General features: G+C 36.0%; 2 protein-coding genes and 1 non-coding gene across 7 annotated transcripts; 1 reads left to right on the top strand and 2 right to left on the bottom strand.

The window, feature by feature from the left end:
- Nucleotides 1-1,980: 1,980 nt before the first annotated feature.
- On the bottom strand, nucleotides 1,981-10,147 carry LOC105830836. Its single transcript, XR_004964172.1, has 6 exons — nucleotides 9,662-10,147; nucleotides 8,263-8,388; nucleotides 4,879-8,116; nucleotides 4,215-4,486; nucleotides 3,828-4,091; nucleotides 1,981-3,676 (listed from the first exon to the last, which is right to left on the bottom strand). It is a non-coding gene; the product is annotated as an uncharacterized LOC105830836 (transcript).
- LOC105840589 lies at nucleotides 9,324-16,527 on the top strand. Its single transcript, XM_036290221.1, has 6 exons — nucleotides 9,324-9,453; nucleotides 11,429-11,584; nucleotides 13,195-13,665; nucleotides 15,179-15,448; nucleotides 15,549-15,713; nucleotides 15,821-16,527. Exons 3-6 carry the CDS (start codon nucleotides 13,276-13,278, stop codon nucleotides 16,235-16,237), a joined length of 1,242 nt encoding a protein of 413 aa, XP_036146114.1. The 5' UTR covers nucleotides 9,324-9,453; nucleotides 11,429-11,584; nucleotides 13,195-13,275; the 3' UTR covers nucleotides 16,238-16,527.
- A 114-nt stretch (nucleotides 16,528-16,641) lies between these two features.
- LOC105829690 (SURP and G-patch domain-containing protein 1) lies at nucleotides 16,642-21,952 on the bottom strand. 5 transcript variants are annotated; one of them, XM_036290217.1, is made up of 9 exons: nucleotides 21,496-21,945; nucleotides 20,117-21,345; nucleotides 19,745-19,847; nucleotides 18,264-18,445; nucleotides 17,843-18,183; nucleotides 17,382-17,706; nucleotides 17,098-17,182; nucleotides 16,873-17,002; nucleotides 16,642-16,790 (listed from the first exon to the last, which is right to left on the bottom strand). In XM_036290217.1, exons 1-9 carry the CDS (start codon nucleotides 21,714-21,716, stop codon nucleotides 16,764-16,766), a joined length of 2,643 nt encoding a protein of 880 aa, XP_036146110.1. In that variant the 5' UTR covers nucleotides 21,717-21,945; the 3' UTR covers nucleotides 16,642-16,763. The 5 variants fall into 5 exon arrangements, with proteins under 5 accessions (XP_036146110.1, XP_036146111.1, XP_036146108.1 ...); XM_036290218.1 differs by having other exon boundaries at nucleotides 17,843-18,180; nucleotides 21,496-21,944; XM_036290215.1 differs by lacking the exon at nucleotides 16,642-16,790 and having other exon boundaries at nucleotides 16,797-17,002; nucleotides 21,496-21,947.
- Nucleotides 21,953-22,383: the final 431 nt, after the last annotated feature.

Genomic DNA, 22,383 nt, shown 5'->3' with positions numbered 1-22,383 from the left:
TATCTAGTAACTTATAAGTATCTATTGCACATGGAGCGTATTTTTCGTAAATTTTCTTAAAGCCTATCAAACCTGATCAATAACAAATCAAACCTTCTGTTATACAATAAAGCAGAAATATTAAATAGATTCTTGATTGGTTGTTATTATTTTGATGTTCCGCTAAATGCGCTCCATGTGCAATAGGTACTTGTAAGTTACTAGATACGTAAATTACGCGTACACAGATTACGCCGCATGTAAAGTCACCCTCAGTTATATTTCGGCTGCCAGTTCCCTTAGTACGAGAAACAGCCACTGCGAGGTGCACGCACGTAACTTTCTCTGTACTAAAATCATCACTCTTATACTATAAATACAAGCTCATGCTAATCTGTCGCCAGTGATAAAATTGTATATTTTGCAATTTTACTTACCCCTACTAAGTACCAATCTTCTTTATTAAATCAATTTTTGAAAGTTTCTGCGGAAACTGATAATTTGAATCAAACAAATAATTTGAATTCAAATAAGAAATAAATCTTTACAATGGAATACAATTTTCAACTCTTCTATTCTTCTTTTAAAGATAGAAATAAATATGAAAAAAATATCTTTAATCTTAAGATTCTTGACACATACTTTCGTTCCATATTCTAACTTCGTCTTTTATTTTTACATATGTAATATGTTTTTCTCAGATGCTTTATATTAGGCGATTTTTGGCGATCGTTTGGTACATGTACCAAGGTAATATTGGTAGGGGTGGAGCTTATCCTGGTACGATGTATTACTACTATGTACCACTATGAACGCTAAAACGGACTGGTTCTTTTCTCTTTTCTCGTACCGCAGATTTGGAAAAAACTACCTTACTTTGTTGCAAAGCTGGTATCAACCAGAAATGTACCAAAATGGTTAACCACGCCTTAACCAAAAAATACCAAACACGCGAAAACGCTCTGGTACATATTGGTACACTTTGGTACATGTACCAAACGATCGTCAAAAATCGCTTTTTATCATACAGTTTTCTTTCTCTCCTCTCCTCTCCTCTCTCTCTCTCTCTCTCTCTCTCTCTCTCTCTCTCTCTCTCTCTCTCTCTCTCTCTCTCTCTCTCTCTCTCTCTCTCTCCTCATATATATATATATATATATATATATATATATATATATATATATATATATATATATATATTTCCGGTTGCTTGGCTGTTGACCGCTGCTGCCGATCGATATCCGGAATCGGACAGCTAACTCGCGGTTGAGAAGTATACCGGACAATGCATGTAACACTATATATTCCAACAAAAGGAGAGAAGAAGGGAGAGGGAGGGGGAGAGGGAGGGGGAGAGAGAGAGAGAGAGAGAGAGAGAGAGAGAGAGAGAGAGAGAGAGAGAGAGAGAGAGAGAGACATATTCGAATGTACGCATAAGCTCGATTGTTCCAACTTCTTGTAAACTTACCTATCAAGTAAATATATATGTTTGTCTTTATTAATTTAAGAAAAGAAATGAAGATAGACACCTACCTGTAGGTAAGTTTACCAAAAAATTGGAACAACCGGCCCTAAGAGACTGAGATATTAAAAATCGCTTTCTTATAAACAAGATTATATACACATACACACACACGCACGCACTTACACATTCAGATGCACGCACAAAAAAAAAAGAGAGCTGGCAAATTATTCGGTATAGCGGCGCCAAGTTTTTGTAGTAAAATTTGTATTAAAATATTTATTTGTAATATTTGTACAAATAATTTAATTAAAACGTGAACGAATAAATAATACAATCGAAAAATAATAAAAGATTTCTGCCTCTGACTACCGAACGTTACAGTCGTTTTTAATGCTTAGTCGAAACAGTTGGCTTCTTTACTTGTGTTAATATTGTCTGGAATCAACATATGTAAGTTTATAGTTTTTTTACAATACGCATATCAATTTATGTTGTTCATAAATTACACGTTTACCATCGGTTTGATTTTTTAGATTTCTCGACAAGATTTTTGACTGTATTTTCTGACTACATAATTACTAAAAAAAATTTTATTATTTTTTGATTATATTATTTATTCGTTTACGTTTTAATTATTATGACACATTTTTATAGACTATGCATTGTTTTTATGCTTATTCAATTCTCATCATTTTTTAACTGCTTAAATTATATTTTCGTTTGCGTTATTTTACTCATGTTTATAAATTGGCAATTTGGCACGACTGAAGAGGACTATGTATAGTCGAAACGTTTTGAAATTTGTTTAACATTTTTTAACACAGTTGTTTTAATAGCGTTTATAATTATATATTTTAATTTAATAAATTATATTGTATTAGGAAAATTGGTATTAGCTCAATATATTGACTTGTTTATCTTATTATTTTTGCTAATCATATTATATTTGAATACATATAATAGTACATGGTTATATAAGATCATATCCCATTTTTCGGATCTTATTATATTATAATATATATGGCCAATTATATATATGATCATATATAATTGCATAAGTCTATTTTTTCTCTAATTTGTATAAATCGTTATGTATATAATTATTAATGCAATTTATTTTCATAAAATAAAGAGTTAAATAGCGCGGGCGCTTGTAATGTTCTAGTAATTGTATAATAAATTGTTTAGTTGCACGTTATATTATTCCTAATCTGTATTCGTAAAAAAGGATAAGCATATAAAATTATTGCAACGTGATTACATATAAAATTTGTTTATTGTGAGCTGGATAGTTTTTAAAAAATTCAGAGGCGTAAATCGTGAACTGATTAATTTTTTAAAAATGCCAGAGGCGTTTGTCGTGAGCTACCCATGTACAAGAAAGTGTTAGAAGCAATTGTCATAAGCTAATTTTTAACTTGTTGCCAGAGGCATAAATCATGAGCTGGCTATTTACAAAAAAGAATACCAGAAGTGATTGCCATAGGCTTGGTATTTTTAATTTACTACCGAAGGCATAAGTTGATTATAATTACAACAAAATATTAAAAGCATTTGTTGTGAAAAAAAACAATTTTAAACGTTATAAGTCCATAAGTGTATAATTACAATATGTATTATAATGTGCGTGCGCTTAGGTGTACATGAATACATTATAATACACATAATTGAAATTCTAATATTGCATACAAATGTAATTATATCCTTGGACTGCATTTGATTAGAGCAATATACAGAATTTTTTTTCAAATAAACAGTATATGTACTAATTTATATTTTAATACAAGCTAAGCTAAGAATAATTTTTATCTCTTTTATTAGGCGTAGCACAAAAAGAGATTTAAAAAATATGTGCAATGTATGTGCAATGTGTTGTCAATACGTCCTGACCTAAAATGGTATTGGACGTAAGGAAAAGTGGCTACTACATTGCATGATAGTACCAAATGATGTACGCATAGATCATTTGGAATAGGACACCTTTTTATATGTATTTCTAATTCATATGTTATATGAAGTACCGCAAATGGTAATGCAAAAAAATAGAAATATATTACATGTAACATAAAAATCATTAATGTTGACATTATCGACATTCACGATTTTATTTTTAGTTTTGTAATTGGCCGCGCAGGACTTGAGGAGTTCGATCTCTCCAGCTTCGCCAATTATTCTACTTTATCGACCCCGATCAAATGTGACCATCACTCGATCCAGCATTCCCTTTAATGTTCTCTTTTAAAAAAAAACGACCGTTTACTTGACCCTTCCCCCTTAAATTAAACGCTACAAAAACTGTTGTTTATGCATATTGTCATTGTATTATAGTCATCACCTAATCCTCGATAATTGTACTGAAAGTTATTTGACGTAAGAACGTTTTTACCTGCTTGGATCATATTCAACGAGTCGATCGATTGTCGGATCCAGTAACAATTCAGCCGGAATCGAGCGTTGCGCGAGAGTGGCCACATCGTCCTCTTGCTGCCTCAAGCGGCTTTCGACGCCCCTCAAGATTTTCGATGATCTTATTTGTTTTGGATCTTAGATCGGCGTAAATCCCGCTGATCGCTCTCTCCTGCCTCTGAGCCTGAGTAAGTAATTCGTCGGATTTTGACAATAGGTCGTCCACTGAGCTTTTCGTCCCCATCTAACGTTGTTCAAATTAAAACACTATATTATTTTTGAAGGAATTCATTAATTATAATGTACATTTTTTTACCAATATTTATTTGCCGAATTTTGATACGCTTTTCTTATTTAAAAAACTTACCACTACATTCCAAACTTGGTCCATCTTTTCAGAGACGGTAAGCATCGGATACATTTGTTCGACAAGACGATCGATTTTACTTTGTTTCGTCGGGGCCTCGGTTGTGGTTACATTGAGGCGATTATGCCGATTGTTCTCGTAATTTCTCCCGACAATAGCCTCATGCACGTCACTAATTGTATACCGCTCCAAGATTATCCGACATTAGACTCATGTGGAACTGAATGAAGCTTTGGATTCATATTACTTGTCACTTGCTTAAGATTCCCAGTCTGAAATGTCATATAATTCATCACCTCGTTACTCATAGCCTTGGTAATCTCGATGACGTTCATACTGACCGGCTTCTTTTCACTCGCACGATTATGAAATTCGCAAACTAAATGGAAAGTTTCGTAAGCGGAATATCGGCAAGCTTTGGGAGTATGATCGACTCGGTTTATGTAACGAGGCGGTTAACTGTTCGGTTTGCCTGTCTATAAGAGACCTGTTATTACGGTTTATTTTGTACTTTATTCCTCGCGTAAAAAAAGAAAAATATGCGAAGAAAAGAAAGCGAGAGTGGTCTCCTCGCCTTCCTCTTCGGAGTAAAGAAACGAGAGAAAAGGGGAAAAAATATCGGGACGAAGAGGACATCGTGGGTACCATCTCGACAAATTCTCACCTATTTTGCTGCAGATTGCGAGAGGAGTAAAGTGAACTTCTGCAGCGTTGTTCCGCCGGTGCTGTTATGACTTGCGCTACGCGTGCCACGCTGATCGGCGGATGTTCGAGGTAGCCTAAGACTTCCCGCTAAGACGAAGCCCAAAACGCACGCGATAACGAACACCGTCCGTTTCATAATTAATATCTTGCGAATTGTCAGTTAAAAAAAAGAGCCTCGGATTGACTCAACTACGTTTGAAGGCGTAGACGCATAGCTACACGTGGAACAGGTACACGTAGGGAAAACTTCGTTCGAAACTTCACAATCGAGTCCTCCCGATGTCAGGAAGGCCGGCAAAAAGCGGACGTGCGCTTCTGACCTTCCTTCCTTCCTTCCTTCCTTTCGTGCATTCTGTTCAGCCTCTTCGAATCGTGGATATACATTTAACTTCCGATCCGCGCTATACGTTGCACGTGCACTCCGATCAATTTGTTACATAGTGTCGCGAGGATTCGTCTGAATGACAGGGATCACACGTCTACGCAGCGAGATTCACCCGTCCACGCATTACTTCAAGGACAAGGACCCCGCGCGTATACTTATGCGTGCGCGAAACATTTAAACTTTTCCGCACGGACGCGTCATGGCGAGCATATCCGTTGAAAATGTTAACGCGCGTCTCGCCAGCCAATTTTCAGCCTCGAAAGTAATACGGGAAAAATTTATTGTTACGTTTTGTTACGTCACACCAGTCACACCTTTCCGTATCTTTAAATGGAATTCTTGAGCTCGGGACGAAAAGATAATTTCGATGTTCGCGCGCACTTCCGTCCGCTGCTCTTTCAAAAGCGGAAAACTATAACAAGAATGCGGAAATGCCACGTGAAACACTGTTTGCGCTGCTGCGAAGAAGGAAATGTAATTGAATTTAATCGGAACGGCTTCGCTTCACCTTTTTTCACCGTCGCCAACTTTTATAATTCGCTGTACGATTGAAAAGGGATGCCCAGTTCTCTGCGCGAAATCTTCACGTATCCCTCGCTTTTTCTCCCTTTCCCTCTTTTTCCTTGCTTACTGTTATGGCCTCGATGCTATAACGTCACCACTCTCATGCGTCGTCTTTTAGATCGAATCCTTCAGAAGTGCGGACGCAACGTGTGGAACAGCTGACACGGTCGAGAAGATTGATTACGACGAAAAAGCGTCGTAGGACAAGTGTATAGAAAGTCGTGTAGAGTACGTCGATGAGTCAACTCGCGCGTCGATATGAGAATTAATTAGCGATGTGATCAGAGAGCGGATCTCCCCTTTTTCTTTTCAATTTTCTTCTTTACTTTCTTTCTCTCTCTCTCTCTCTCTCTCTCTCTCTCTCTCTCTCTCTCTCTCTCTCTCTCTCTCTCTCTCTCTCGTCCCTTTGTTCTTTCTTTTACAGCGCGCTGACCGCGGTACCGGTCGATTAAAGCTGTACGTTAAGGGTGTGTACATCGCACGATCGGACGGAACAGCGCGCGCGCTACGGCATGGCACGTCGGCCGCAAATAGTCGACGAGAACACGACGACGGGCACGCAGTTTTCGGTCAACTGTAAGACTTACTTTCACATTAAAGTGGCCGCGCGCGCGAACGCGCGCGCAAACGTACGGACGAGCGAGCGAGCCCACTCAAGAACCGCGACAGCCGTTCGTGAAACCCATTCCTACCCCCTTGCTTCCGCTGTCTCTTGGACTCTCACTACTATTCCTTTTCAACTTGGAGAACCGGCGGCGGCGGGGGTAGTCCTGGTCCCATTCTCCAGTCTCGATCGACCTTTACAGATGGCGGTGAATGCGGTGAAAGAGTGGGATGTAAAACCCCCACGGAACCCGGGAGAGAACCTTTCCCGCACACCACAGGCCCTGGCCGTGCGCAGCGAGTTGCGACCGGGAACCTTTTGCAGAAAACGAAATTGAAAGTGTGCTGGCCGGAATGAAAGGAGATAGCGTTGCGTCGCCCGTCCGGTTATGGATTTTCATTCAGGAAATACACACATACACACGCGGACTCCGCGGTCCGCCAGCCGGCTTCAAATCTCTTCGGCGGTGGTTATCGTAACGCTTTGTTCTCAGGACCCTTCGCGGGCACCGGGGAGCGCCAACGGGAGCGTTCACCGCGATATATCGAGATCGAGAAACTCGATCTTGTGGAATAACGGTCCCTTTCCTTATTTTCGTCACTGTATATTTTAGAAGATTTATGTAACTCGCCGAACACGAGCGTTGAACTCACTTAAGGGAATTCCACTGCTAAATCAAAATGAACAGATTTTCATAAAACTTTGTAGTGAAGTTCAAATTAGTGATATAAATTGACTGTCACACTTTTAGAAAAGTGAACTAACTAGTTATTTAGATATTAAATATTTTATTAACATGGGCTTTTATGGGAATCGATGAATTTTCAGGATTTTTCAGTTTTTATTGTCGTATTTATTGCCGTCGTTTAACATAGAAGTAATAAACAGATGCTAGTGAAACTTTATGTTAATACATCTTAGCTGTTCAGAAAAGTACCGTTAAATTTTCAAAATGATGCAATTGTCGTTTGAGTAAAATAATTGATAAGACAGAAAAGATTTACAATAATCGAAGTAATACAGCACGTAAGTGTGGTAAACGTGTGCTAGTGATATAACATGAATGTCAAATTGTTGTATGTAATTATGTAAGGGTGGTATAATAGTGAAAAATGTTTATTCTCAATTTAAAAAAAAATTATTTCAGTAATGAATGTAGTACATTATAGCTGATTTTTTTCTTATATTCACCATTATTAACTTTAAACCATATGCAGCAAAAAAAAGACATTTGACATTCAACAAAATAGTTTGAATATTTTTTTTTACTCGAAACCCTGTGCCACTTGTTGTACCAGGCGCTGAGCAGAGAAACTCCCTTAAATAAGCTCGTATTTCTTTATAGCAAATTCCAATGATTCATCTGTTTCTCTCTCCGTCGTAGGTCAAAAAGAAAGGAAAAGAGAAAAGACGAGGCTTGCAACAAGTTCAACTAACAAGAACGAACCAATTATTTTCCGCGGACATTGAAATTAAATCATTATTATCAAACACGCCGCGTTTCTTGAGCAGTATCTGAAACCTTGTATTACGCGAAAACCAATCGTCCCCGAGCTTTCCTCGTCATAACCTCGTCGTTTCCTTGTTCTTGAAACACTTATACGAAGCAGACGCCAATGAAGTCATTCTGCAGCAGGCATAAAACTGAAGAGACGTAAAAACATTTTCCCCGCGATGACTCGTCACATTATAAGTTGATAAACATTACATGCAAATGTGAAACTTATCCGATCAGAGCTTATACTTCTCTGAATAAATTATATCTTAATTCTAGTATAAAGATTAAATACCTGTTAAGATTAAAACTGACGAGTCATCAAATTCGAAGATAAGATTTTCTAGATACGCATTCCTTCTATATCAGCTCGAAACTGCATTGTGCAAAAGTAAATCGTATCTGACCTTTCATCGTTAATCTGCAAATTATAAAGATTTTTGTGAGCAACGCAATAAAATGTAGACGTAAAAAATTAACACGTTTACGATTGCAAGTACGTATGCATTGGCTTGTTTGCATATTAAGTACATGCATACTTGCAATTCAAGTAATCATGCGCTTTTTAATTTGTTTTTGCTTCTTCGCGCGCTATTTTATCAAAATTAACGAGATAACAGTTAATAAACTCTGAAACAGACAAAAAATATGACGAGAAATGTGCATAAGAATGCAAAACTAATATGCAGAAAAACAAGAAACAAGAAACAACAAGTACTCGTTGCAGATTAGCCGTTACGTCACTCATAGATAATATACACGCGCGATAATAGGTATAATTGCACTCGGCTATGAACTTATCTCACAAGGAAACTCGCGAACTCGAAAATTCTGATTTTAATAAAACTTGGCATAAATGTAGAAGGAGTAAATACATGAATTTAGACATTTTTTCATTGGTGCTCAAAAACGGTTTAAAGGGTTGAAAGCACCCTTCAAAAATTGAGGGTTCTTGCGTTTTCTCGATATATCTCGACTAAACTAAACAAGATATCAAAAGATATTTTATACAAAAGTTTTACAGCATAAATACCACTTTATTTAACTATGCTATTCATTTTCTGAAAAAATTGTTTTTGGAAAAAAATAAATAGTTAAATAGAGGTATTTACCTATACTGTAAAACTTTTGCATACAATATTTTTTTATATCTCGTTTGATTTACGAGAAAAGGCAAAAATGTCTTACCTTTGAAAGGTGGTTTCACCCCTTTTTTTGAACGCCGTTTTCGAGCGCCAACGAAAAATTTCTAAATTCATGTATTTAACCCCTCTACATTTATGCCAAGTTTTATTGTCAGTCATATGACGATGACTAGCCGCGTCTAGTCTGACGTAGACTCATAAATCACGTGGACATTTTTATATAAGAAGTAATCTCGTAGTTGCGCTGCGTCCGACAACAGCTATCGAACGTATCGGATACGTTCAGAGTAATCGTGTAACAGAGTGAAGATAACGACAAGGAAAGCGGAGAAAACAAAGAGGTAAGAGGCGTCAAAAATTAAAGTGTAGGGAAAAAAGGAATTAGAGAAACAAAGGAAACGAGCTCGACGATCACGGCAGCGATGGCGGCGGCGGGTCCGGAGTGCCGCGGGCGAATCTCGTTCGTTTATTACGTCGAGGATACTGGAGTAAGACCGAATCGCGCGAGTCCACGACTCCGAAAACTTGCCCGGAGAACGGTTGTATCACCTTGAAATAATCCACAGAGCCCGACTATGATACAATTTCCGGCGATTATTACGTGCCTCTCGATCATTGGGTAATCGGGATCGATGGAAAAAGCGGATCTCGCGCACCCGCCCTCCTTCCCTCTCGCGCCACCCCCGAGGGGGAATCCGCTCGCGCGGATCCGAGAGGATATTGTACGTCGCACCTCGCGATCGTGTCAACGGCCGCGCGAACGCTGGTCCACCTGGTCGACGGACGGACTCTCGTCGCGGAAGATGCGAGTGTCATCTTGCGAACGGACAAAGGGAGAGTGGGGGAGAATCAACAACGGGGAACGACATCATTTCATCGCGTGCAAAACGAGCAAGCCACGGAGCTTAACGCAATAACGCTGATGAGAAATGAATAAGTTATAAGGGCCGCGATACTTATTACAAACTATTCTCTTTTTTTCTAATGGCACTACTTACGCCACAATGAGCGACGAGGACAGCGAACGACTGTAAAGTAAGGCTTAAAACGGTTTATAACGTTACCGACGTGCGAGATTCATGATGTATGGAGACGATATATTAATCCTGTCCTCTGTTATCTAACACGAAACGAGCGTGCCCGTTTGAAGAGAACACGGAAGAAACGGTTTTGCTTCCCAAGCAAGAAGCTCTACTAGTTCTTTTGTAAGACCGTCGAAATAATTATGAGAGGTAATATAAACATAATGAGCAATGCAGTAAAAAAGTTTTGACATTCTGGCAACCGGTTTCAGTGTCCTACATAATCCTTTTGACGATCTTGTAAAATTATTTCTAGATCTGTGCACACAAAAAAAATGATCTTGCAACTTCTACAAAAGTTATATGTGTATAAAAATTAGCATAGATAGATAAATAATTACCAAATACTGTGATTTGCATATATATTGCATCTAATCAGTCTAGATGATAGAAGTAGAATGTTCAAATTCTATACGTAACAGTCAAAATTCTAGCAGATAGGAAAATTAGCGATACATTTTGGTTGTGGCATCAGGAAATCTGTTTATATCAGAAAAAAATTTTTTTAGGTGATAAAGTAAGATTCTTATGCAGCAAGCACTAATTGGAAGCTAAATTTTTGAATACTTTAACAAAATTGTTCTCTCCGTGAGAGAGGAAAAACTGAAAAACGCAGACTTCACTGCTGTAAAGAACGTACGAGAAATATTCTCGCGACGAGTGACCTCGCCTACCTGTCGAGGAAAAAAATATAATGGGGCAAGGTGCCACCTCGTAATGCTTTACCGTATGTTCCCAGAGTTCCATCGAATGCCTCGACAGGCTCGTTTTCCACGAGCGCCATTATCCTTCTGACTTTCCGCCGAATAAAATTTTTCGGACGCTTCCGCGAGAAAACGTTGACCATAGTTTTCTTCTTTCTTCTTTTTTTTTGTTCCATCGGATTCTTCTATCTAAATAGCGATTACATCACACTTTTGAAAACGAAAGTGCAACGTATGAAAATCACGATTACGCAACCGGTTAGTACAAGTTGGTAAATTGTGTAGGGTCAACATCGTGTTACGATTGCCACCGTATTGAGACATAAAGATCTTAGCCAACTCGCAATCGGTATAAGATACCAATTGTTTCTCCAATTCATCTTCCCGTTTGCATCACGTTTGCATTCCGGTCGTCACCGTCGCTTTTTCGCACTTCCGATAAGAAGCGCGGCGATCCTTCTCACCTATAACTTTCTGTTTATTTAAATTCAGGATTTCTTTCTTGAGAATTTCTCTTATTTATTTTACAGGATTTTGCACGATATCGCCGCGCCGTTTTTATCCGACCAGTAAAGTGAGCGGATCGAATTGTTCACAAGACCGTTTAAGATCATTTGGTGATATATGGGCCGATAACTAGGATTCGATAACGAGCAATTTACGCTCGTGTATAAAGAAAGAAAAAAGTAAGTAAATTACATTTTGTTATCTACGGGTTATGTTTTTCATTTGGAACCGGATGAAGATATTTTTAATTACGTCCATCTTTTTTAAAAAACGTACTTCCTGAAATCTCTACTTGAGAAGTTTTATCTATTTTTGTGCTTATGTATATTAATATATGTATATACTTTTTTAAAGACAAACATGTTAAACTATATAAAGTAAACTTAAGTAGACCATAGGAAATACCGTTTCTCGATTGGAAACGGGTAAAGGCACTTTAATTGGTGAAATGGTGGTCAGTATCTCGCCACACCTCATAATCCTCTCTTTTCTTTCCTTTCTCTGTTGCGCGGTATAAAAATAACTAACAGATGTAAGCGACATGATCATACTCTCGAGTGCTTTTCTAGGTAAACGTTAAAGGTGAACGATAATAGGGCTAGACTGATCTTAGAATTTTTTAGTTTTAAAGAATAGTTTTAAACTTCTTTTTTATAGTATGACAAATTTTTCAAACGTATTGATTAGATCCGTTTATGCTGTTTGCACTTTTTTTGTACTTGAAATCTTCGCTTTCACTCTCTTTAACGTTTGAACGTATACTCGTTTTAAAAATTTTTTTTAATTTTTGGCAGCATAGATAGATAGTCATAAAAATTTAGAAGAATCAAATTTCTCGAAATGTCCTATCTTATAGAAAATCAATATATCGATTGGCTATAAGATAGGACATTTAACATGTCTGATCAGCTTATCGTATGACCATGAAGTTAGCCTTACACAAATGTATAATTCGTTGAATGTATAATTAATTATAATTCCATATCTTTAATGTTTAAAATAAATCATAAAGAGAAAGAGAGAGAGAGAGAGAGAGAGAGAGAGAGAAAGGGAAAGATTGCATATTTAATTAACATTTATTCTGTATTAGTGTGGCATTTTGTTCATACAATTTCTAAGAATATCAATTTTTTACGTCACATATTTACTATAACAATATATTTAAGTTAATTATTTATCAAATTTATTGGTCTAGTATTTATTTTAAAAATTCAAAAAAAATACATAATTTTTTTTAAATTTTTTAAATATTTTTACAATTTTTACAAATTAATAAACGCGTTAGACATAATTGATCCGCATTACAGTCTGAAAGTGCAATGCAAAAATAGCAATACACAGTACAGAGTAACTGTTACAACTATTTGAAATTTAAAAAAAAGAGAGGAGGAAACAAAAGATTCGTCAAAAGCGCTGACCTCCAACGTAGAACGATTTCTAAAGACATACAGTGTTCTTTTAGAATGTCCTAAGGACGTTTTATGACTATCATGTGCTATGCACGCACAGTACACAGCCTACACTTCTTCCAGCGATGAGTTATGATTAAATTGAAAATAACCAGGCATTTATTTCGTAATGTTTGTAACTTGCCTAGTAGCGATTTACGAATCAAGAACGCGATAACGGAAATAATATAAGCGATGCTTTTCAACGATCGTCCCAGTAATCGTTCTCTTATCGTCGAGGTGTGACAAACAGTCGCGTGCTAGGCAGAATTATACCCGTTTGATTCCCTGTCCTGGCGATTTGAAACAAAGTTTATATCTGTTACCGCCTCTGTCGTAAGGGACAAAATAAGCAACATCCGCTCGATCTCCCGGAGATAAGAGGCATCGGGCAAGCAGGAAAGGCAAGGGGAGGAAAAAAAATGGCAGAAAACGAGAAAATCGTGCCGGACGAGCGACTGTACGATTATTTGCGTACGTATGCGAAAAGCATCCAGTTAAGATCCCCGAAATTTCGCATAACCGAGGGCAGCAGTAAAGGCGATAATTACGTTAGTGTCGTTTATCGCGTCACGATCGAGGGAATCGAGGAATGGAACGAGGCCAAGAAACTCGAGCTCGTTCTCAAAACCACGCGGAACTACGCCAGCGACGATATTTTGACAAGCAGCAGGGTCACAGAACTATTCGAGCGCGAGGCATTTTTCTATCAGGAGATATTGCCTATTTTCAAAGAGACTATGAAGAACCACGGCGGAATGCACGACCGCTTCCCTATTTTATACGACGTCAACGATGAATCCGGAAAAGAGGTAATTTGACGGTTGAACCCGCCGTTAAATGCGATATCCATATCAACGAAGCAATAAGCACTTACGGCAGTATCATGTAATTGCATATGTAGATTTCGTACATCTCTTTACATAATTCCTTTTTTACGCGGATGCAGCACGTGGCCACATGAGATCGTAAAAAAAAAAACAGATGACTGCTCGACAATCGATCATTTCTTTAAAGAAGTTTAAATATTTATATCTATAATTATTGAACGAGTAAAACTTCAAGCGTTATTTTATTGCTACATTGCTACATTTGGAACATTCTCTCATATTTCGATCGATTAAGCTTATATATCTTGTACTCCGATTTACCTCGTACTCCCACTCTCCCTGCACGCGTTCTCGAAAATAATGCGTTTCGCGATGCGTTGCTAAATTGACCCGACGAGTTTTATACGTGTAATAAAACGGAGGCATCGTGTCGCGAAGTGAAATGTCGGTTTATAATGACACACACGGATACAGACGGGCACGCGTATGCGCCCACCCGGTCATAATAAACTGGTTTAAAGATTATCAAGTAAGACATAAGGTCCGGTTAATCTTTGCATTACGCAATATTTTTGCTAATGGCCAATCTACATTTGAGCATTGTAGCGAAAAAATTCTCTTATATTCCGTATAGCGCGGCTCCATTTCGCTTGCAAAGTTGTCGAATTTAAATTGTCTAATTTGAATTGTCAGATTTAATCAATTTCGAAATTTCGAAGGGGAAATACCTCGAGCAGCTTCCTTTTAAATCGCAACCTCCCCCCCCCCCCCAATTGTTCATTTGAGAGCTACTGCATTTCAAGTTTATGTAACAGTCGATCTACAATCGCAGTCGGTATAAGTAATGCCATATCTACCGCATTTTTTTTTTTTTTTTTTTTTTTTTTTTTTTGTTCAAGTCTTTTCACCGTTCATAGTTAGTAGTAAAACCCGACATAATCGATGCTAGACAAGCGGTAGAAGAGCAAAGGACCTGATAATTAGATGGCTCGCGAAAGTACACTTCTTTAAAGACTCGATTCTTGTTTAGTACGTAACTTCGCGTAATATCCCTGACATTTTGATGAAAGAGCGCGCAAGACACAAAAAAATGAGGTAAGCCAGTTAAGGTAATTACATTCCAACAACAGGTATCCTTATCTTACTTCAGCTTGCACAATAAGATGTAATTTTACATCACTTGTCTAATAATCTGCTAATCATGTTTACTTAACGATAAGATCTTATCAGAAGAAAAACTCTATTTCATTGTGCAGCTATATGCATACGTATAGAAGGAACTCTTGTTCATCAATAGCAACTACAAATCCTGTTCGCTCATAAGATGACGTGACTCAACATCATTGCGATTATCATCCTCGTTTATCTCATAACATGATAAACTTTCACATGTTCCTCATGTAGCGCGATTACCGAGTTTAGATTTGTATCTTTTCTGAAGAAAACTTTAAAGCTACGAGAAACCGTTCAGATAACAACATATAATTTTCTATAGATACTGCTGTTAGAAAACCTAACGCCCCAAGGTTTCGTGATGTCAAAGTCAAAAATTATGGATTATCCGCATCTCAAGTTAGTGATGCGATGTCTAGGTGAATTTCATGCATATAGCTTCATTACACAAGCGGCGAATCCAACGGGTTTCGAGAAAATGAGGCAAATGAAAGAACACGTATTTCGAGAAGTAGAAAATAGTAGCGAACAATTAGAGGCTAAAGAGAGAATGGAGAACATGAGTAAAACGCTCTTTGACGTCGTGCTTAAGGTACTTTTACGTTTCTTTGCTCTTTTGAAAATTAATCTTCTAATTGACGACATTCATCGAAATATGAAGTTTTTTTTTTTATTTCTTATTCCATGTATAGGCTTTAGCAAACGAAGACAAACATTATTCCGAAAGGTACCAACGATTCATGGAGAATATGTCACAAAATATGTTTGATGCAACTAATGGAAAAGAAATTGAACCATACGCCGTTGTAAACCACGGTGATTGTTGGACTAACAACATGCTCTTCAAATACGACCAAGTATGTACAGTCAGATACTTCCTCGATGAGATATAAGTTATTTACGTTAAGTCAATAATGACAGACAAGTATACTTTTGCATTTTATACGGCATTGTTTACTTTCAGGAGAAAAATCCGTGCGACTTGCGTTTCGTAGATCTTCAGATATGTCGTTACGCATCTCCCGTTTTAGATCTAGTTTATATACTCTTCTGCTGCTGCACGCAAGAAACAAGGAGTAAATGTTTTAATCAGCTAATTAAAGACGTATATTACAAAACACTATCTGACACTATAAAGAAGGCTGGTTACGATCCTAATGTACTCTTTCCTTACGAGATATTATTACAACATTTTACCAAATTCGGGAAATACGCAGCAGGAATGGCTACTTTCACTGTACATATATTTACTACTAACGACGTAGACTTAAAAATTGCATTTGACACTAATTCGCTCTTAGAAAGAATAGAAACTGATAGCGTTTATAGAAATATGTTAATAGAGACCTTCAAAGATATTATTGATAGAAATTATATTTAAATTAATACTTTCACAATAACATGGACATATTGCGATACCAAAAGAAAGAAAGGGACTCTTGTAGTTAAAACAAAATGCTATATATTAAACTTAGACACCAATGTAGCTAATTACACATGTTCATACAAGCCTACCTCATCAGGTTAAGGGAATTTCGTGACTTATCGTGAATGACTCATTTACATAAACATAATTTATAAAAATTGTATATTTTATGTTTCTGAATAGTTAGAAATATCGGACATTTTATTTTGACTTTTATCAAATAAAAATTTATTAAAATCTCTAAATTTTTCTTTGTAAAAACTTCATTTTGGTCACTAAAGACAGACAAGGCGCGATAATTCTTTACACTAAAGTGCCTAAAAATTAACAATGAACAATTCCATTCAGAGAAAGACAAAAATTGTACAAGAGATATATTTTAAAATGAAATGTACAATCTCAAATATACAAAATAAAGGCAATCTACTACATTGTTCGATAATGAAAGAAATACTAGTTTAATAGTAATGTATCTTAGCTCTTAGTAATAAGGTCTTCTTGGATTATTCTGAAAAAAATTTGTAATAGATATGCCAGATATTTTCTACTTAATATCCTTGTTATTTTATTGTAACAATCATGATACTTACTAATGGATTAGGCCTAAATCTATAAGCAAGCATCATCCTTTTTCTATATGCATCAAATTCATCGTCATCTCTAGATACTCCATCTGGTCTTTCAGAACCCAGACCTGCACTATCGAGTCTATTTGTCGCTCTAGAAACAAACATTTGTTGATTAAGAGCTTGAAAATATTAGTTAAACACGTTTGACACAAAGAAAATAATAATTAATAATATAAAGAGTATTACTTGTTAATTGGTTCGATACGTCCGCTACCCTCGCTACCCAATCCTTGTCCTTCGCTCCATCCAAGCTTTTGTAACATCTGAAATCCTGTAAGAAAAGTTAAGATTATTAATATAATTTATAACAAAGAATAAAAACTAATGTTAGTGTTATTAACTTGACATATTCAACTTAAGAATAGAAGAATTAATAATAGTTACAAATTAATAAGATCTAATCATCAAATTTTAATGTTTTATATTATATAAATGTAATATATTGATAAAGAAAAAATATAAAGTCTTACCTATATTATCTTCCTTTAATTTATATTCCTTATAATCGCTCAAATCGGGTTCTTTTCCCTGTTTCACGGCATTATATTGTTCCATAAATTTTTTTAACTCATCCGGTGGTAGAAAATCACCAATATGGTGTTTGCCTTCCGCTTGCGCAGTTAATTCTTCAGCCCACATTTGTGTCGCCTCCATTTCAGCAGATCTCAATTTGTGTTCCCAAGTGCCTCCTTCTGTCTCTTCATCGCTATCGTATTCGTATTTATGTTTCCCTTGTGCTTCCAAACGTTTCACTTCTTCTCTTTTCCTTAAGAGATTTTGATATAAGAGATTTATCTAAAAAATATTTTTTTTCTATGTACAAAATAATAATTGATCGTTAAAATTCACTTTTTCACATTTTCATATATAATCGGATGGAAAAAGTGAATTTTGATATATCTTTTACAACTAATGCAACAATAATTTCTACCTTATAATGATCCTCTGCCTTTTTCCATTGCTCTTCACTTAAATCAAGTGTACCAAATGTCTGTCTCGCATAATGAATAAGTGCAGGATCGTTCCGCGAAATTTTAGTAAGCATTGGATTCTTTGATTTAACATTCTGTCTCTTCGATAGAGAAGGTATTATGACTGCGGGCTGTCCAATTTGTCCTGGTATAGCTATACCAGGTTGCGGAAGGGTGGCACCTGATCTATTACCAGCAGATACATTTGTTTCTGTAACGAGAACTTTATTGTCTGGATCACCCCAGCGACTACGTTTTCTTCTTTTCCGTTCTTCCTTATTTTCTTCTTTTAACTGATCTACTAACAATAGGATATTATATAAAATATGTATTAATAAAACTTGTCCTAAATATTATCGAATTTTTGTACATATAATTTACCATATAGTGTTGAATGAGATTTCTGAGATTTATCCGCCTCATCGTTGTCACTAAGAGCTTCTTCAGGACAATAAAGTTCTGCACCACTGTTTCTCTTATCCTTATCTGGCTTCTCCGCACGTAATTTGGAAACCAATCCCCTGTACTGCAGATACGCTGCACTTTGCTTTTGGTGCAGAAACCTTGATTAAAATGATACTTAAAACGCTGTCTAGTAATATGTATTCCTATAGATACAATACTTTCAGAAGAAGTATATCGTTATTATAGACGAAGTAAAAAGTAGCAGAATAAAATCTAAAATTTTGTTTAGATTAAGAAAATTTACAACATTGACATTACATTTAATATATGTCTGACATTTCAGAATATATGCAATATATAAATATCAAAAACAAGAAATAACATAAATATATATAAATGAATGTATAATTATGTTTCAAAAGATACGATTATTATTTGAAATATATGATAACGTTTTTTTAATAATAATGATGGAATATTTCTTTTGTTTTAAATTAATATTAGAACTGTATCACATAAAAATTAAATTTAGAAATGTAAAGCATTTGACATTAACATAGAATAAACATCTAATGGATATAGAGGGATGTAGATTTACAAATGTTTTGTGAATATCAAAATATTATTTAGAATTTTATTATTTTAATATATCTTTATTATTTAATCAATTATTATATCTTTCTTGACACGTAACAAGACACCCAAGTAAATACATTAAAAATGAGAAAAATTAAAACTCTAAGAGTTTTTAAGAAAAAAAATGTATTTAAAAATGAAAGAATACCATTTATTTTAAATGTATGTAGTATTATGAAAACTTAATTAGAAGATAATATCCAATATTTTGCTTCTAGCTTTTTGATATAGTATATCTTTTGTAACATATTTATAATTTCATACAAATTCCTAATTTCTTTCATGAGGAAAATATTTTGTTATATTAGTAAAAGTAAAACATTAAAGTTCATAACAAAACAATTTTCTATGCTAAAATTTATGGATTGTAAAATACATGTGATACAATTATTATAATTTTAAGAAAAAAATATGTTTAAAAATGTTTAAAAATGAAAGAATACCATTATGAGAATGCATTCATTATTGACATTTTTAAAAACAGCTTCAAATTTAGCTACAAATAGCTTGCTTCGTGAAAATAAAAAAAAACATCTAGTCTAATTTCTGTAATCGGTAGATTTTTTTGTAATACAATTAATATTTAAGAATGCAAGCACATATTTGCAACAATTCACATTAAGCGGACATTCACCAAAATTGTACATGAAATTATTTATGTTACTAAAATGTCAAGAATTATATGATAGAAATTTGTACAATGTCCTATAATACAAAATAAAATATTATATATATCGTCCTAGACATTATAAAAGTATTAATTATATTATAAACAAGGAATAGGGAAATACAAAACGAGGACCAGTGAGGACAGTAGTTACCATAATTTAGGATCTTGGGCATTCTTCTCTCGTACTTCTTGTTCAATCTCATCCCCACAGTCAGCCACGATTCGTGCCAGCTGCTCAGCCTCTACTAAACACACTTAGAATCCTTTGTCAGATACTTTGTATAACAATCCATAATCCCAAATCTATGTATATGTTTGTGTAATTTTATTAAATTATTACAATAAAAAAAGTTATGTATACCAATTCTACATTAATTTTTAATATTGTATCTTACAAATTATCATCCAAACATCCCGCAATATTGTTAAAATTGTGCAATAGATAAAACAAAGTGTTTTTATAGATAACATTAAACAGCTATGTGCGACACAAAAGAAACATTTCTTAATTGTGATATCGTACCTTGTTGTTCAGAACTTTGTAGATTAGCCGGCGGTCTCACAGGCGGTGGTATCTGTACATTAGGAGGACCTACCGAAATAGGTACCTGATTGGAAAGAGGATAGCCACTGGTCATAAGACCGCGCGACTGCGGTGCCGCATTAGGAATGACATTGGGAGGTGGGATGTTTGGTGGAGGAATATTCAGGTTTGGTGGTGGAACCGAATTAATGGTTGATGGTACAGTGTGCACTGGCGGGGGTGCTGACATTATCATAGATGTGATCACGTTTGGAGGTGGAACGTTGGCTACATTTGGTACCGTTACCACGATAGTTTGTGAGCCTGTAATAGGCATCATAGTTGGTGGAGGCATTTGCGACATTGGTGGTAAAATGTTCGGCGGTGGTATGTTAGGTGGAGGAATATTTGGAGGTTGTAAACTGGCATTGCATGCTGGTGGCGGTGGTACACTACATTGCTGTGGTGGATTTTGTATAATGTGTGGTTGTGCGTTCGATGGCGAGGATAAACTGGGCATAGGCATAGCTTGGGACATTTGCATATTTGGTGGTGGAACATTCGTATTCGGTGGAATGCTCTGAATAGAAGGAGGGGGTGGAGGACGTATAATATGTGGTGGCGGTGCAATTGGCATTCTCACGTTATTAGAATGCGGCTCGTTCATGTTAGCATAATTATTGCTAAAGCTTTTCGACACCGGTATCCTCTGCATGTGCGCAGATGGAATATTTGGTGTCAAGTTCCTTATATTTGGAGGTGGGATATTCGTTATTTGCATCTGTACCGGTTGAGACATAAGGGACGGGATGGAAGAAATGTTGTGATTGTTGTTTTGAATCGGGAATTGTTGCTGATTGAACTGCTTGCGCTGTCCATTTTGTGATTGATTGTAGCTGTGTCGAATCTCTGGACTAGGTGGTGACCTATGCCTGGTGGGCGACGGACTTGACGACGAACTGTGCTTCCTATCTGAACTTCTTCCCCATCGTGTATCGTTTCTTCGACGATCGCGTCTGCTTTCCCAGTCTCTATTCTTTTCGTTACTGCGCTTTCTCTCTCTATCTCTTTCTCTTGTACTTTCATAGCTTCTCTCGTCTTTTCTCTTATCTTCCTTATCCTGTTCCTTATCTTGTTTACTACTTGTTTTATTGGCTATCTTTTTAAATTGATCAAGGAAACTGCCGTCGTTGGCAAATACATTCATAGTAGGCTTTTCATCATCCTCCCTACAAATAAACAAGATTTTACTTTCAACACTTGTGAGTAATCGATATTAAAATTCCATAATATGTAAATTACAAATGTAAATTTCATCTGGAAGATCGAACTGACGCAACGTAATGTGAAGACACAGAAGAAAAGATCACTTCACTTACTTTGAAGGAGCGCTCTTACTGATTGTTGGAGCCGAAGCCGACGAGCTTGACTTTTTCATGCATTCCACAGCTTCTTTCGCTTTTTGTTCCTGCAATTTCGCTTGAATCTCCATCTTTTTCTGTTGAATGATCTGCTCTTGCTTTGACATCTGCGCGAAACGTTCATTTCGCGACGTTTTTGACACAAACGGATCGGATCCCTTCACACCGCGATACGCCATTTTTTGCCAGAGGGATTTTGTCTGTCAATCCTGCGACTAGCTCTACGAGCGAACTATCGGAAGGGAATTTTCGTATTCTCAAACTATTTTTTATCGCAGGATCGCGCGTCAACTGATACAAACGATTCACGCTCGGCTACTCGCAACAGAGTTTCATATTTCATTCGAACAATGTCGATGACGTCGGCCATTTTTATTCTTTACTTGCGTAATGTCTACCAACCGAAATCAAATTGAGATGGCATCGTCATGTCACTACTTCTAGATATTCCATTGCCAATTGTTCCCAATTATAACCGTTTGTATTCGGCGAGGCGGCCTATCTATAGTAAACATGCGTAACCAATTAAAATACATGCATCGAGAAACGAGCCAATCGCACAAGACAAATCTCAAGAACGCAATATGGCGCTTTTGACATAAAATAATAATTCTCAATCATAATACAATCTTCATTTAAGTAGTATTGAGTTGCGATTGTAGAATTGAATTGCGATTGACTTACTTAAGAAAAAATATTATAAATAACTTCTATTTTATTTTAATAATAATTTATTATTAATTTATAATGTTAATAATTATTTAAATAATTTTTAATAATTTAATAACAAAACAAAAAACGTCAGTTTTGCTAAATGTAAAGTTTTAATAATTATTTTCAATTTTG

Source organism: Monomorium pharaonis, chromosome 7 (assembly GCF_013373865.1).
Source record: "Monomorium pharaonis isolate MP-MQ-018 chromosome 7, ASM1337386v2, whole genome shotgun sequence".
In the NCBI taxonomy this organism is placed as follows: Eukaryota; Metazoa; Arthropoda; class Insecta; order Hymenoptera; family Formicidae; genus Monomorium; species Monomorium pharaonis.
Note: the sequence above shows the minus strand (reverse complement) of the source record. Positions and strands in the feature narration are given on the sequence as shown.

Coding starts and splice junctions, on each gene's coding strand:
- LOC105840589 (XM_036290221.1), top strand. CDS start 13,276: ATGGCAGAAAACGAGAAAATCGTGCCGGACGAGCGACTGTACGATTAT. Junction 13,666..15,178: donor ACGATGAATCCGGAAAAGAG/GTAATTTGACGG, acceptor AATTTTCTATAG/ATACTGCTGTTAGAAAACCT. Junction 15,449..15,548: donor TCTTTGACGTCGTGCTTAAG/GTACTTTTACGT, acceptor TTCCATGTATAG/GCTTTAGCAAACGAAGACAA.
- LOC105829690 (XM_036290215.1), bottom strand. CDS start 21,716: ATGGCGTATCGCGGTGTGAAGGGATCCGATCCGTTTGTGTCAAAAACG. Junction 21,346..21,495: donor AGTAAGAGCGCTCCTTCAAA/GTAAGTGAAGTG, acceptor GTTTATTTGTAG/GGAGGATGATGAAAAGCCTA. Junction 18,446..19,744: donor GCCCAAGATCCTAAATTATG/GTAACTACTGTC, acceptor ATTTTAATCAAG/GTTTCTGCACCAAAAGCAAA.